Below are 16,078 nucleotides of genomic sequence, written 5' to 3' on the forward strand. Positions count from 1 at the left end.
TGGTGGTTTGGTTGCATTTTTGTGTATCTTAGGCAACAGATAAATTATAGGTAGTTTGGGATAGTCTTTTTTGAGAAAACAAAATTCTGGCCAAGATAGTAGATCATTTTCCTGCCATAAAGACAGTTTCTCCCATGTGTTGATTATACTTGCATTGTACTCTCCAGTATTACTGACAACATAGAAGTTTCTATCATTCAGTTGTTTATGTACCTCTTCAATATATAGCTGCCTTCCCCAAAGAACAATGTTACCCCCTTTGTCTGATGGTCTAATGATAACATTGGTGTCTTTGGCCAGGGAGGTGATGAAGTCTCTTTGTTGTCGAGTTAAGTTAAACCTCACATTTTTAGTTTTAACCGTTCTGTACTTGTGTTTATTCAGTTCTCTATTAACAACTTCATGGAAGGTGTCTAGTGAGTCATGTGGGAGAGTAGGATAGAAAATCGATTGTGGTTTGAAGGAGGTGCATGCTGCTCTATCTGTGCTAGTATATTGTGAATGTGTATCATCTTCACCATTGGTGGTTACATCACCCAGATCATATACAGTTTCAAGTAGATTAGCATCACCTACAGTGAGTCCGGGAGGATTAAAACCTTCGTCTGAAGTATTTATCACATTAGCAGCCTGTCTGTTGTTGAATAAAGAGTGCCATTTTTTTAACTTTAATTTTCGAATGAACTTGAAAATATCCACTCTAGTATTCGTGTAGTTAAACAGTTCGGTTGGACAGAAGGTCAACCCTAAACAGAGAGTGGTTTTTTCACCAAGAGTCAAAGTTCTAGATGATAAGTTTATAATAGTTTGATTTACCATTGTTTCATCCATGTTCACTTTGCTCTTCTGTAGCCTCCACGTCTGGTTCCCACCGGCTCTCTGTTTAAGTCTCCTCTGTTTTCGTTTGAGGCGTTTCTTCTTTGAGCGACCCTGCCTCTTGCTCTTCCTCTCCCCCGGCTCGTCCCTCTCACACCTTGAGGTGTTGCTTGTGACTGTTCTTTTTGTCGACGTGTCCTTAGTACCCGGAACTCGTCTAAAAAAGTTGCCGGTTTGGAGGTTATTTCCACTTCAGAGGTACTGCTAGTTGTTGTCATGGACAATGAAGATGGGAGGCGGAGAGAGGCACAAACATTATTTGCCAGAGCACCAGGCAAAGGCATAAAAGTGATCACAGTGGCAGATAAATCCAATGGGAGTTTACTGAACATCAAACTCAAAAGATATGAGAAATTAAAAAAACAAGAAACCTCAAAATGGTGGGAGGCAATCTCCCTACAAGACTATATGGAGAAAGACATGGTACCACGCGGACTGCGTATCTACATAACTCCGTCACATGAATCACCAAATCCCAAGATGCTGGACGACTGGGCAGCTAATTCAGCGGCCAGCTCGAAAAATATGCTGGGAATATTGGTGAAATATGCATGGGGAGATCGAGAAGCTATTATTAAAGAACTTAAACAAATGGACGATGAGTTTAGTAGCAGCGCAGAACAGGAAAATATCAAGAAGTTCAAAGAGGAACTTAAGGGGAGACTGAAAAAATATGAGGATGATATTAAGTTCCGAAAACAAAGAAAATTACATAGGGACTGTGGGGACTATGAGAGTGGCCGTATTTTAACATACAGTCCTAAGTATGACCATCTTTATAGTCAGGAAGGAGTACGTACAGAAGATAACACGAATTCGGATGTCCTGACAACCACACAAGAACAGGTAGTGATCAGTGACACGGATACTGATGTATCAGGAACAACAACTAGCAGTACCTCTGAAGTGGAAATAACCTCCAAACCGGCAACTTTTTTAGACGAGTTCCGGGTACTAAGGACACGTCGACAAAAAGAACAGTCACAAGCAACACCTCAAGGTGTGAGAGGGAGGAGCCGGGGGAGAGGAAGAGCAAGAGGCAGGGTCGCTCAAAGAAGAAACGCCTCAAACGAAAACAGAGGAGACTTAAACAGAGAGCCGGTGGGAACCAGACGTGGAGGCTACAGAAGAGCAAAGTGAACATGGATGAAACAATGGTAAATCAAACTATTATAAACTTATCATCTAGAACTTTGACTCTTGGTGAAAAAACCACTCTCTGTTTAGGGTTGGCCTTCTGTCCAACCGTACTGTTTAACTACACGAATACTAGAGTGGATATTTTCAAGTTCATTCGAAAATTAAAGTTAAAAAAATGGCACTCTTTATTCAACAACAGACAGGCTGCTAATGTGATAAATACTTCAGACGAAGGTTTTAATCCTCCCGGACTCACTGTAGGTGATGCTAATCTACTTGAAACTGTATATGATCTGGGTGATGTAACCACCAATGGTGAAGATGATACACATTCACAATAAACTAGCACAGATAGAGCAGCATGCACCTCCTTCAAACCACAATCGATTTTCTATCCTACTCTCCCACATGACTCACTAGACACCTTCCATGAAGTTGTTAATAGAGAACTGAATAAACACAAGTACAGAACGGTTAAAACTAAAAATGTGAGGTTTAACTTAACTCGACAACAAAGAGACTTCATCACCTCCCTGGCCAAAGACACCAATGTTATCATTAGACCATCAGACAAAGGGGGTAACATTGTTCTTTGGGGAAGGCAGCTATATATTGAAGAGGTACATAAACAACTGAATGATAGAAACTTCTATGTTGTCAGTAATACTGGAGAGTACAATGCAAGTATAATCAACACATGGGAGAAACTGTCTTTATGGCAGGAAAATGGTCTACTATCTTGGCCAGAATTTTGTTTTCTCAAAAAAGACTATCCCAAACTACCTATAATTTATCTGTTGCCTAAGATACACAAAAATGCAACCAAACCACCAGGCAGACCTATTGTGTCATCGATAGGTAGTGTCAATGAGAACATATCCAAGTACATTGATCATTTTCTAAGGGAGTATGTCACACTCCTCCCTTCCTACACCAGAGACACTAAGGATTTCCTTAACAAAATTGAATGTGTCAATTGGGTGAATGGGTATTTCCTATTGACTATGGATGTAAGCTCGCTTTATACCATCATTGACCAGGACCAGGGTATAGAGGCTTGTTTTCATTTCTTAAAAGAACGTGATATAGGATATCTAGAACACACACACATGATTGTTGAAATGTTGAGGATGTGTCTAACCAATAACATTTTTATGTTTGACGATGATCTGTACAAACAAGTACGCGGAACCGCGATGGGTTCATGTTTTGCGCCGAGCTTTGCCAGTTTGTTCTTAGGTAAGTGGGAGGAGGAAATTCGCAAAGATGAAAATCTGAAATCTGATTTCAATTCAGTGGTTGTATGGATTAGGTACATTGACGATCTGTTTGTGGTCTGGAGCGGTACGGAAACAGAAGCACGGGCCTTCATTGACAAATTGAATCTTAATCCATACAACATCACTCTCACTTCCAACATTAACAAAGAAAAACTGGAGTTTCTGGACACTTGTGTGATGGTTAAACAAGACAAGTTGGTCACCAATTTACACAGGAAGGAAACAGCAGGTAACAGTCTCCTCCATGCCCTCAGTGCCCATCCAGAGGCTCTTAAATGGAGCATTCCATTTGGTGAGTTACTGAGGGCGAGGAGGAACTGCAGCACTGATGACATGTATATGTGTGAACAAGAGAAGATGCTTGCTAGGTTTAGGGAACAAGGTTATCCAGAATGGGCTCTGAGTAGAGCCATCAATAGAATTAAGGAAACCACTAGATCGAGCACTCTTGAGACTAAACCACCTATATCCAGTGAGGGCACTGTAACCAGAGTAATCACCACTTTTAACCACGACTCTGAGAGAATTAAGAAAATACTGACCGATAATTGGAAAATCTTGAAAACTGACAATGTGATAGGTTCCAGTATAGGAGATAGACCGCTGGTTACTTATCGGAAAGGTAAGAGTCTGAGGGACATCCTGGTCAAAGGTGACATTTCTGAAATTCCGAACAAAAGCATCCATAACCTTAAAGGTTTCTATCCCTGTGGACATTGCAGGGCTTGTAAATCAAGCCACATGGTACAGGATTTTGAGATCCCAGGGATCCAACATAACAAAAAGATTTGGCAATTCCTAACATGTAGCACTAGTTTTGTGATATATGTTTTGGAATGCCCGTGCAAACTGAGATATGTAGGGAGCACCACATGCATGGTTAAGAAAAGAGTTCAGGAACATCTACGAGCCATCACAAATCAAGATCTACACTATCCCATTGCCCGCCACTTTCGAGACAAACACCAATCAAATAATTCCCTTTTGAGGTTTTTTGCTATAGAACAGATCAACATGGGGAAAAGGGGCGGTAACAGAGAAGTTGCCCTTAGGAAAAAGGAATCCAAATGGATCATAGAACTTGAAACGAGATTCCCAGGTGGGCACAATCTCGATGAAGAACTAGCAAGTCATCTACATGAGGACTGAGAAAGTATTAAGTTCTACAGTGTGTTGATTCTGATCTAATTGTATTAGAAATTTTGTGATCATAGTTTACAGCTAATTTTATATGTTTTTAACTGTGTGCTCTGTTTTTGTTGCATTTTAGGAGGAAAGGAAGGGACCCTTCACTGGCACTTGTGGGTTTAGTATTTCACGGGCACCCTACCCTTTTCTTCAACTGAACCACCTGGGCACTCTACATCGAATTAAGTGACGTAAAAAACTTTTTACCTTTTAAATTATAACTTTATTTACTGTTATTTTGGTCCATGTTTCACCGTGCAGGATTATATTCCGTGTGTGACTACTAGGGGTCTAACAGATAAGAATCATGTAAAATCCTGCTTAGAGCCACTAGGGCGCCTGTATTGAGAGAGGTCCATCAGATGTGGGGAACCAACAGAGAATTTTCAGAGCACTTGCCTGTTTAACTCTATGTGAAGAAATTTTCATTGTTGTCTGCAAGCTGACACTTGTCGAGTTCAAGTATAATATTATTGCAAAATAATATCCTTAAATCTGGAACATTATACAAGAATGTGCACGTGCAGATCCTACACACAATTGACTTGAGTTGAGAATCATGTTAGCTATCAGTGAGACATTTTTTAATGTATAAAATTGTCAACTGTTTAATTTTGTAATTCTACTTTAGTTCGTGTATTTATCTCAAACATGATAACTTGCAATCATGATTCATCAAACAGGCTTTAATTTGTGTGAATTTACAAAAGTTATTGGTGAATCTACATTCATTCAGACAGACAACACTTACTATGATTACACTTACAAGATGGCTGCCAAAAATACGGGACAGCATTGTGTTCTCCGAGTGGAGTACCTTTTCTATGTTTCTTATTGTTATATACACGGCATTATTCACTGTGAAAATCGTGTGATCAAGACACTCTTGGTGTCAAAACGCGTAGCGGTTCACTTTAATAAACCTCTGTGGTTTGCAATGGATTCCTGAGTGTGCGTCGTTACTCCAAGGAAATTTTGAATATTGTTGCCGGCTTGGGTTTCTGCCGGAAGACGCATCACCTGGCAACGGGACCGATCCCGGAAGGACCCGCATCTTGTTTGCTATATATATATATATATATATATATATATATAGAGAGAGAGAGAGAGAGAAAGAGAGAGAGAGAGAGCTAGATCTAGATATATAGTTATGCTATACCATGGTGCATGGTGGTGGTTCCTTTCAAGGAACAGAGATAGCCAGTGGATTGACAGTCATTTCTTAATTTGGGAGATGTTAGTCTGTCAGGGATAATGTTGCCCCTCACTCTGACAGATGGAGTACAATCCCCCAAAACCCTAGATCAGACCCTTAATGTATGTTTAAAAAAACCTCTGAAAATCACTTAATAAAACCACAGTTAAAGTGCAGTTATGGTTACAAAAGATAACCTAAGAAAAACTGATATTTGTCAGCTATGGCTAGCCATAACTCACACCCCATAATGCACTGCTTATGACCTCATGTATGACATCATTCATTACATGTTAAAATACATCATTGATGACATCACTGAAAATATGCCAAATGATGTAACTGATGACATCATTGGTGACATCATCCAATTAATACTCCGCCATTGGCCATGAGCAGTCAGGGATGAGTTGCAAACCCCGGTCCTGTCTCCAACCCACTGTGAAAAATCAACCCTCACTGTGCACAGCCTTTGGCTGTCTCCGGCGGGGTTTTCAGCAGGGTCTAGCTTTCAGCCAGATCCTACTAACAACCCTCAGCAGGAAGTGAAACCCCACTGAACAAATTCATTAGCTGTGGATAAAGGGAGTTGGCCACAAGGCATAGTAAACAGCCAGGCCATGAGCCCAAAAGTCCACCGGCCGCCAACCCCAAAATATGAGATGCACCAGGTGACACAGTTCTTGTCTGTATAACAAAGTCTGTCATCCCTTCTCAGATTCATCCATATTACAACATCCAAATATAACTGCTGCACAAGTGTGCCCAGGCAGGTGACCAGCTTCACACACACACACACACACACACACACATACACACACTCTCTCTCTCTCTCTCTCTCTCTCTCTCTCTCACTCGCTCCCATCAAAGATTGCCACCTACTGAGTTTACAGCTACGAAAAAGCAATTTGCTCTTCTTAGTCACCAGCCATACTTCAACTATTACATTCATAAATACATTTGACCTGTTTGATATATTGCAGTAAAATATTATTTTAGTAGTTATGATTGGATTATATATTGCACTGCTAGACCTGGATACATCACCGATAGCAGGTGTTATTTCCCAGTGAGCGACAGCAGCTTCCAAATCAACCTACCCGTCACTACACTCTAAACCCAGTCACACCTTAGTATCGCCAAATGCTGGTTCTGTGGTTACCCAGTTCATCTGAACGTTATGCAGAAATTAAACAGAAAGTGTAAAATATTACACGTTTAAGGGATCCATATTTCAGTTTAGAAACAATAAAATGAAAATATTGTTCTTGAAATCTATAATTTGAAATGATAGTCTCAAAATATTAACTTCACAATGAAACTAATAAACAAAAAAATGTGGATTATGAATTATATTTCCTACAAAATATTCTTGACCAAAGAAGAATAAATACTATTGTTATACGTCAACCCTATTTTGTAAGAAAAACATTACCCCTTACATTCAAATCGAACCTTTTACTTTGCAAAAAAAAGTTTTTTCAGACACCGGGTCGCTCATTTTTATTTTTTGAGCAATAGTCTGTTGTTTATTTATCATATACACCGTTGGAATATTATAAAGCAACAATACCTGCTCCAGTCTGTTGTAGAAGTCTGCGTTCCCAGCACAGAGGTATCTGCCCAGCAGTGTTGCATGTGTGGTGAAGATAGTTGCAATAGGAATTTTCCTATAACGAGACAGGATCAATCCAGCTCCTGACTGCCACTCGTGGAAGTGGGCAATGATGCTTGTTTGATCTTGTAACTGATCACTCATCTAGTAAGTTTAAAAAAAAGAAACACATATCAGAGATTGATGTGACAGAACACGCAGAAATACATTTAGAAAAATTGGTTTACATGCTGGATAGTCATGGTTATAGTTAGTAGTCTTAATTGAAATATAAGGGGATGGAACTGAGGGATAAATTTGGGCAAGCATGAGGTATTTTTGTACAGCATAGTGTGGGGTTGATGGGATAAGGCTTCCACAAGAGAATAGTACAAACCAGGAGGGGCACATGCAGGTAACAGTGGTGGGGCGGTGGGCCGGGGTGTGCGGGGGGGACTTGACAGGCGAGGTAAAATTATTTATTTATTTAATTTTCCCTCATTGTCGTCTGTCGAGTCCTCCTCTCCTCCCACCCCCCCTCCCCCCCCCACCATCTGCTCTTACCTGCATGAGCCGCACCTGGTACAAAGCATGAGATATTAACCTCTCCCAACAACTCAGTCAAACCTCTTCATTGGACACTGGACTGGGGATTAAAGGCATCTTGCTCTGAACAAGTACACATTAAATGTAACTGCTGTAGCTTAAATTGATGAATGGAAGTTTCCCGGGAAAAAAAGTTCCTTCAATTATTCTCTTTAGCAATAAGATATGCATCTGTGTGTAAATGTTGTCAGCATGAGAAGCATGTCTTCTTATTATATTCATTGCCATCTCACAGCTATACAATATTGTATACATTATTATATTATTAGTAATAGTAATAGTAATAGTAATTAGTATTATTAGTAAGAGTACTAGATTACTCTCCCCTGAGGCGGAAAGCCGGGGGTTCTACCTTCTGTTCTTTGTTGGTGACGAAAGCGGTTTTTTAAACACTGTAATTATTTTAAACAGTATCGTTTTTAATTAGCACTGTATCACCGCGCTCTCGTGTGCAAGACTACATTGCACCGAGGCACATTCTGCTCACCTTTCTCCTCCCGGCGTGGCCGAATAGGGGCTAACATCGCGGGGAAAGGCGCCATCTTGGAGGGAGGAAGGGTTGGCGGTCCAGTGGCAGGACGCCTCCCGCCCTCCAGGGTACTTAAACAGGTCAGACCTTAACTCTGTGTACTAGATTACTCTCCCCTGAGGCGGAAAGCCGGGGGTTCTACCTTCTGTTCTTTGTTGGTGACGAAAGCGTTTTTTTAAACACTGTAATTATTTTAAACAGTATCGTTTTTAATTAGCACTGTATCACCGCGCTCTCGTGTGCAAGACTACATTGCACCGAGGCACATTCTGCTCACCTTTCTCCTCCTGGCGTGGCCGAATAGGGGCTAACATCGCGGGGAAAGGCGCCATCTTGGAGGGAGGAAGGGTTGGCGGTCCAGTGGCAGGACGCCTCCCACCCTCCTCTACAGAATATAAAATGATGAGGCCATTCCGTCCGTGCAGCGGGCGGGCGCAGCGGGAGCGCCGGCAGCGCGCCGAAGGCGCGCCAAAGGCAAGCCCGTCTGCGTCCGTCCGCGCCGGACACGGGCCTAGGGCCACCCCCCCTGGTCAGACTGCTCGCATGCCTCACATCATACCCGCGCTCTGCGCTGATTGACCTCCGCCCACAAACTATGGAAAAATGCACAAGGTATAGTCCTGACTCCATATCATTTAAAACGGCTCTGGATTGTAAACACTGTCAAACGCCCATCCCCCTATTAAATAAAAGGGTAGGTAGTGATAATTCTAACCAGATAAAGCAAATGTTTACTATCGCCCTCATTAATGTGCGCTCATTAGCCAAGCATAGGCAAGAAATAGCCGATGTACTCACAGACAGGAACATAGACATAATGTTCCTGACGGAGACTTGGTTGGATAAAGCTTCCGACCCAGACCTCGTGATAGCCGTTCCACAAGGATTTAAATGCTATAGACTAGACAGAACTGGTAAAAAAGGCGGTGGGATTGCTATAATTGCCCGTGACTCTTTTAAAATTCGTACTACTGCAATTCCTTCTACGACATGCGAGGCGCTTCAATTTGATATCTATCTGTCCCCCTCATACAACTTTAAAGGCGTACTATTATATAGAAGACCAGAAACCCGGTCGGAATTCCTCACAGAAATTCTCACCATTCTAGAAACCTCAGCTACTGATAAATCTGTAACACTGTTAGGTGATTTCAATTTCCATTTGGACTGTAGTGAAGACAAGGACACTATATCTCTGCAATCCGAAATGGAGGTTTTTGGTCTATCGCAGTTGGTGAAAGGACCTACTCATACTGCAGGCCATACCTTAGATGGTATCTTTACTAATTTGGAAAATATCCTAGTGACCGATGTCTTGCCAATGACTTGGTCCGACCACCACCTGGTATTGGCTACAATACAAATTAATAAAACATCTACCGCCACAACATCCTCCCTCAAACGAGAATTGTTCAAGGTCTGGAAAGACATCAACATTCCCTGGTTCAAGGAGGCGTTACATAATTCAACACCCATATGGGCTACCGACCCAGAAACTGCTATTGAGCAATACCACACATGGGTGGGCCAGACTGCTAATAAACTGGTACCAGTAAAAATATTGTCCAGGAATAGAAGCTCCCCTTCAGCCCCATGGTACACCGAGGAGCTTAAAAAACTAAAACAGCAATGCAGAAACAAAGAGAGAAACTGGAGGAAAAAGTATGATAATGAAAATAGGAAAGTGTATAAGGAATTGTTAACTCAATATAAACTTTTGATCACAGAGACAAAAAAGAAGTACTACACTGAGCAAATCGAAAGCGCTAAAAATTCAAATAAAAAGCTCTTTGAAATAACCAAATATCTCGCGGGATGTGTCCCAGACCTTAACCCCCCTTGCTCACAAGATTTCTGTGATTCATTGGCATCCTTCTTTTTCACCAAGGTGAATGACATATTTTCAGCGTTCAACCTAGGTGATAACCAATGCATTGAAAAAATAAATATACCATCTTCAAGCAATATTTTTCTTGCTTTGCAGAGGTCACTGAAGATCAAATCCAGGATATTATTAAAACTATTAAATCTGGATCAGCTCTGGATCCCTGTCCTCTAAATACCCTTCGTTCACTAATGGACACCGTCATTCCAGTTATTACCCAAATAAGCAATCTAATGTTTCGCACAGGCATCTTCCCTAACCAGTTAAAAAAGACCTTACTTAAACCCCTCCTGAAAAAACCCGGTTTAGATAAAGCAGAACTTAAAAATTACAGGCCCATCGCGAACTTACCCTTTCTTGCTAAGATAGTCGAAAAAGCCATGAACACCCAACTTGCGGAATTCATCGAGCAATATCATCTGCTCGACGAAACACTATTTGGATTCCGCAAGTTTCATGGAACGGAAACAGCGCTCATTAAAGCGGCGGACGATATCCGATTAATCAGAGACCAAGGTGGCACAGCACTATTGGTGCTTCTAGATTTATCGGCTGCTTTCGACACGGTTGACCATAAGATCTTAGTCAACCGTGTCGAAAAGATGGGCGTGCAAGGCCTAGCAAAAGATCTACTGGCGTCTTTTCTGGCAGAGAGATCCCAGGCAGTTATACTGGGCCAGTTTGAATCTGCTGAGTTATCACTGCCATGTGGGGTACCTCAAGGTTCATCCCTTAGTCCGACACTATTTAATATATACGTGTCGGACCTCGCAAAAACCATCAAAACGCACGGGATGAACCTTACCTCATATGCAGATGATACACAGCTGATTCTGGCTGTCAGAAATGATGGGGAAACAGTGGCGGAAAGTTTCAAAACAGGTATGCTGGCCATAGGAAAATGGATGTCAGCAAACTGTCTGAAATTAAATTCCGATAAAACCGAGGTGGTCACTTTTGGCCATCTCAGCCCTAGCTGGTCCCCAACTTGGTGGCCTTCTTCTTTTGGAGCTGTACCCAAACCAGTCACGAAAGTGAGAAATTTGGGTGTCATCTTTGATGACAATCTAAATTTCATGGCTCATGCCAATCAGACGGCCTCCACTGCCTTCTATAAGTTACGACTGGTCAGGAAGATCCTTTCTTTTCTTCCCAAAAATGTGGGAAAGACATTGGTCAGCGCTTTGGTCCTATCAGCATTGGATTACTGCAATGGCTTGTTCGCTAATGCTCAAGTCAGGATTATCAAGAAAATGCAGACAATCCAAAATGCAGCAGCCAGACTTCTCCTTAACATCCCTAAATTCAAGCCAATAGCTGAGACCTTAAGGAGTCTCCACTGGCTTCCTGTTAGGAATAGAATTAAATTCAAAACATTATGCATCGTTTACAAGTCACTACACCATCAAGCGCCTCAATTCTTGTGCGACCATCTTGTCCCACACATTCCCACTCGAACGTTACGATCAGCAAGACAGAATGACCTGGTAGTGCCACGGACTAGGCTGGTCAACTGGGGGGACAGACGTTTCCTAGTTGTCGCCCCAAGACTATGGAATACACTCCCGCAAACCGTAAGATCCAGCCCAAATCTCATGTCCTTTAGGAAGAAACTGAAGACATGGTTATTTAACCTCTGAAAAATTCATAAGATCATTCAGGAGAGCAACAAAAGTACAGCGCCGAGACGCCTGCGGGCAATTGTTCGCGCTTAATAAATGCTAAAAATAAATAAATAAATAAATACATGGTAACACATGGATGACCCATGGCTCTCAGTAATCCGGCACCTGAAGAATGTCACTAGATATACTTCACTTCAAGTTTAACTCTGCCTCTACAATTATTTGTTGTACCAACAGAGAAGTACATTTTGTCACTGATTAGTGTATTAACCCCCATTCATTAACCATACTAAAAGTGAACTATTCCCAAAAAGTGTCCTGTACTCATATACGTTTTGCTACGCAAATATCACAAATACTTTCGACAGGGTAAGCTTTAAAATAACTTGAATATTCGCAGCATCATTGTTCTTCATGATCCCATTTGGATGAAAGGGACCTTGACCTGCCCCCTAAACATCAAAGTGTTTTAGTCTAACAAAAAGTATGTTTCATAACACTGATTGCATCTGTTCAAAATTCTAAATGTAATAAGCCTGCATATGCTGTCAAATTCTCTCTATATTTTTCTGTCGGAAAGCACTTTGACAGCACCGATGAGAAATAACATGCTACGAGATAACTAGTTAAACAATAAGCACATACATTGACAGATAAGCGAAAAGCCTGCTTGATTGACAACAATCCAGCTAACAGGGTGCCGCGCTGACCAGGCCGTTTAGCGACAGCGCTTCAGACACAAACAAAAGTGAAATACTACAGCTGGAAAGATATCTAAATTATTCATTCAATTCTACTCTGTCCCGAGTTACGTCATATACAACTGCAAAAAAATAGAAAAAAGAAGATGGTCAATTTGTAGAAGGCAAACGGAAGACACTTAAATTGAAGAATACAGGATTGTCGTTTTCTCCCAAGTCACTGCCAGACTCTGAAGTGACTTCAAGCTATAATGTAAAATGGAATCCCAATCCGCCCCATACTAATTGTCACTCTGGTTACACCCTGAAAAGCCATTCATCTGTCACAGTGGAAAGACCTTCTGAGTTACGGACCCTTTCAGTCAGTCAAAATTCCTTTATTCGATAAATTAATATCATAAAAGACACATACAATCCTAACAAACACGATTAAAAACATTGAATAAAACACACAATTCATGCCATGAATCCCGATCATAATATGACCTATTTCATATTCAGATATAAATAATGTAAAAACTACAGTTATAAAATTTGTACGTAAAATGTTAAAAAATGATCTAATTTAAAACCTGCAATAGAAAAACAATTTTTTTCCTAATACGCATAGCTGCGACCAGGAAGCTTGCGACGTGAAACATAATTCGTGGGGTACTTAGTTGCAGTAAATATATAAGTGCTGGCCTAACCTGTCTAAAACCCAGCTCCCTCAATATCGGCAGCAAAAACTTCCTCCTGCAATCCTTGTAAAAACTACAGAACATTAAAAAATGTAGAGTGTCCTGTCTTGAACTATTGTCACATTTGCAGGGTTCTGAACGATCCACGGTGCACCAGGTTTTAAAAAAGCCCAGAGAAAAGTGCACCAAATTAAACCTAAATCTGATTAGGAGGAACCGGTGGTATGAGGCATTCACAACAATCAGATATGGTTCAGGACCAGGGGAACTGATCAAGGCATAATTGGCTCTAACTGTTGGCTTTGTCATTTCTAGCTCCTCACGTTCTAAGGAAAATAAGGTCTCAAGGGCAGTTTTGGTCATTGCAAGATCCTTCTTCGTGATAGTTTCTGGTGATCGGAAGAGGGCCTCGCGACCTATCTTTTGGAACCCAGATTTTATGTATGCTAACCATGATATTTTATTTACATTATCCAGTTTTAAGCAGTTATTCAATATTACATGGTTTAAAGTAATTTCTTTGTTCAGCCAAATCTTGAGCCAATAAAGGAGAGGGGCGATTCTAATCAGGTCTGTCACAAAACCAATCCCCACTTCCGTGTGTGTAGAGAAAGTCGGAGTGGACTGTGGAACAGAAAGGGTTTCTCGTAGGAACTTATTTTCAATAAGCTGTATTTTATTATGGTTGGTGTAGCCCCATATCTGGCAACCATACGTTGCAACAGCTAAACATTTTGCCTCGTAAACTTTTAGTAGGGCTACAACTGGTCTAGCCCCTAATCTTTTAACAAAGCCTCTAACTCCCGAAACTGTCCTAGCAAATGCCACACTCCGGCTATTGATTTGTGGGTTCCAAGTGCCCTTTTCATCAAAAACAACCCCTAAATAAGGGAATGTTGAGACCCTGTTTACCACATCCCCACAACAAAAGAAAGTTTTAACCCTGGATTTCTGCCTTCCCTTCCCCGCAATCAGGACCTGAGATTTTTTCGCATTTATTTTAAGGTCCAGATTTTGCATAAAATCTCCGAAGGCATCCAGCAACTTTTGCAACCCTACTCCAGTGCGAGCCAGAAGCACTGCGTCATCCGCATATAGGAGAACCGGGACAACCTGGTCTCCTATACGCGGGATGTCTAAAGATACCTCTCCCAGTTGGGAATCGAGAGCGTTTATATAAAGGGTGAACAGCAAGGGGGCCAAGATACATCCCTGTCTGACACCTCTGTCTGACCTAAAGTGCCTCGTGCATCGCCCATTTGAGTTGACTCTAATTTTGGCTGATAAATCCGAGTGAAGATCGGCCAAAAAATATACAAGGGAAGGTTGGAGGCCCATGGTCAATAGGATATTCCAAAGTTTAGATCTATTGACAAGATCGAACTCAGAGGAAAGATCCATAAAACCCATGTACAAAAACCCCTCCTTGGCCACTGTATATTTATTTATTAAAAGGTGCAAGTTTAAGCACTGGTCAATGGTGCTCCGTTTAGGTCTAAAACCGTATTGTGCATCCGACAGGATCCCACTCCCATTCAACCATTCGCTTAATCTGTTCAAGACCACTCTACCCAGTATTTTGACAGATGAATCTATCAAGGAGATTGGTCTGTAACAGGAGGGGTCCTGTCGGTCTCCTTTTTTAAAAATTGGAATAATGATTGAGGTTGCCCAGGTAGCAGGAAAACTATTATTATTTAGCCCAGTCCTATTGAATACATTGGTTAAAATGTTTGCCCAAATATGTGGATCAGCTCTAAACAGATCCGCAGGGACCCCATCAGGTCCCGGGGCCTTGTTTCACGACATTTCTTCTATGGCCCTTTCTACTTCAGGAACCTGAAAGTCCAGGGAATAAGAATTGCTTTGTGGCAAGCTTGATGAAGCATGATTACCATCTACAGGCAGGCTGTATATTTTTTCGAAATGGGTTAGCCATGCCTCGTCAGGAATATTACAATCAAATTCGTGATTTTTATCCTCATTAGAGAACAAGGGCTGATTTATAGTTGCCCAAAATTTCCCACTATCTTTCAGGGTGTCAGTAGATAGAAGATTTGCCCAAGCTTCCTCCCTTAGTTCCTGTTTTCTTTGGGCTAAGGCCTGTTTATATACTAGCCTTTTCGAGATTACAAGATCCCTATCTCTGGGGATTTTTTTCAAGGCTTTAAGAAGGTCAGCGTGGGATTGGGAACAGTTTTTGTTAAACCATCTTTTTTCCAACTGAGGTTTTTGCTTCCCTTTAACCAATAGATTCTGATTTATTTGTTTACAAATAATGTTAAAGGCATTTATAACCTCTGGGCCTTGAGACTGAGGATCTAGGCAAATATTAAACTCCGTTTCGGTTTGAGACCGAACTTCGGACAAAAAAGTAGTTGGAACCACTTTAGTCCACCGGAGTTTCCTACCCTGATCAGTTAGGACAACTTCTTTCGGCAAGTTTTGTGACGGATGCCTAAACGTTAATGTTCGGCCACCCGGGATTATCTCCAGAATCACCGGGTTGTGATCACTAAAAATAGAGACCTCTGTAAAATAACGTACAACTTGGACTAGCATTAAAGAACTCAAAAAAATATAATCGATGATTGTACCTTTGTCTTTCCCTTTAAAGGTTGGGATCCTATTTTCTCCCTCCCCACAGGCTGATTCATAAAGATTCCATTCTGCGAGGAGATATTCTAATTTTTCCCCCTGTTTAGAATGTTCAAAATGTGTGGCGGCCGAGAATTGCGGATCCTCATGATCGTCACCTCGACACAATTTATCGCAAGGG

The 16,078-nt window shown here is 41.3% G+C and overlaps 1 protein-coding gene across 2 annotated transcripts in view; it reads right to left on the reverse strand.

The window, feature by feature from the left end:
* The window catches only part of GYS2 (glycogen synthase 2), a 528,148-nt gene that overhangs the window by 322,736 nt on the left and 189,334 nt on the right, over nt 1–16,078 (reverse strand). For both annotated transcript variants that reach the window (XM_085652724.1, XM_085652725.1), the window contains exon 4: nt 7,253–7,438. In XM_085652724.1, coding sequence (XP_085508850.1) covers nt 7,253–7,438 — 186 coding nt within the window. The remainder of the gene's footprint in view (nt 1–7,252; nt 7,439–16,078) is intronic.

This window comes from Triturus cristatus, chromosome 4_1 (genome assembly GCF_964204655.1).
Source record: "Triturus cristatus chromosome 4_1, aTriCri1.1, whole genome shotgun sequence".
Classification (NCBI taxonomy): domain Eukaryota; kingdom Metazoa; phylum Chordata; class Amphibia; order Caudata; family Salamandridae; genus Triturus; species Triturus cristatus.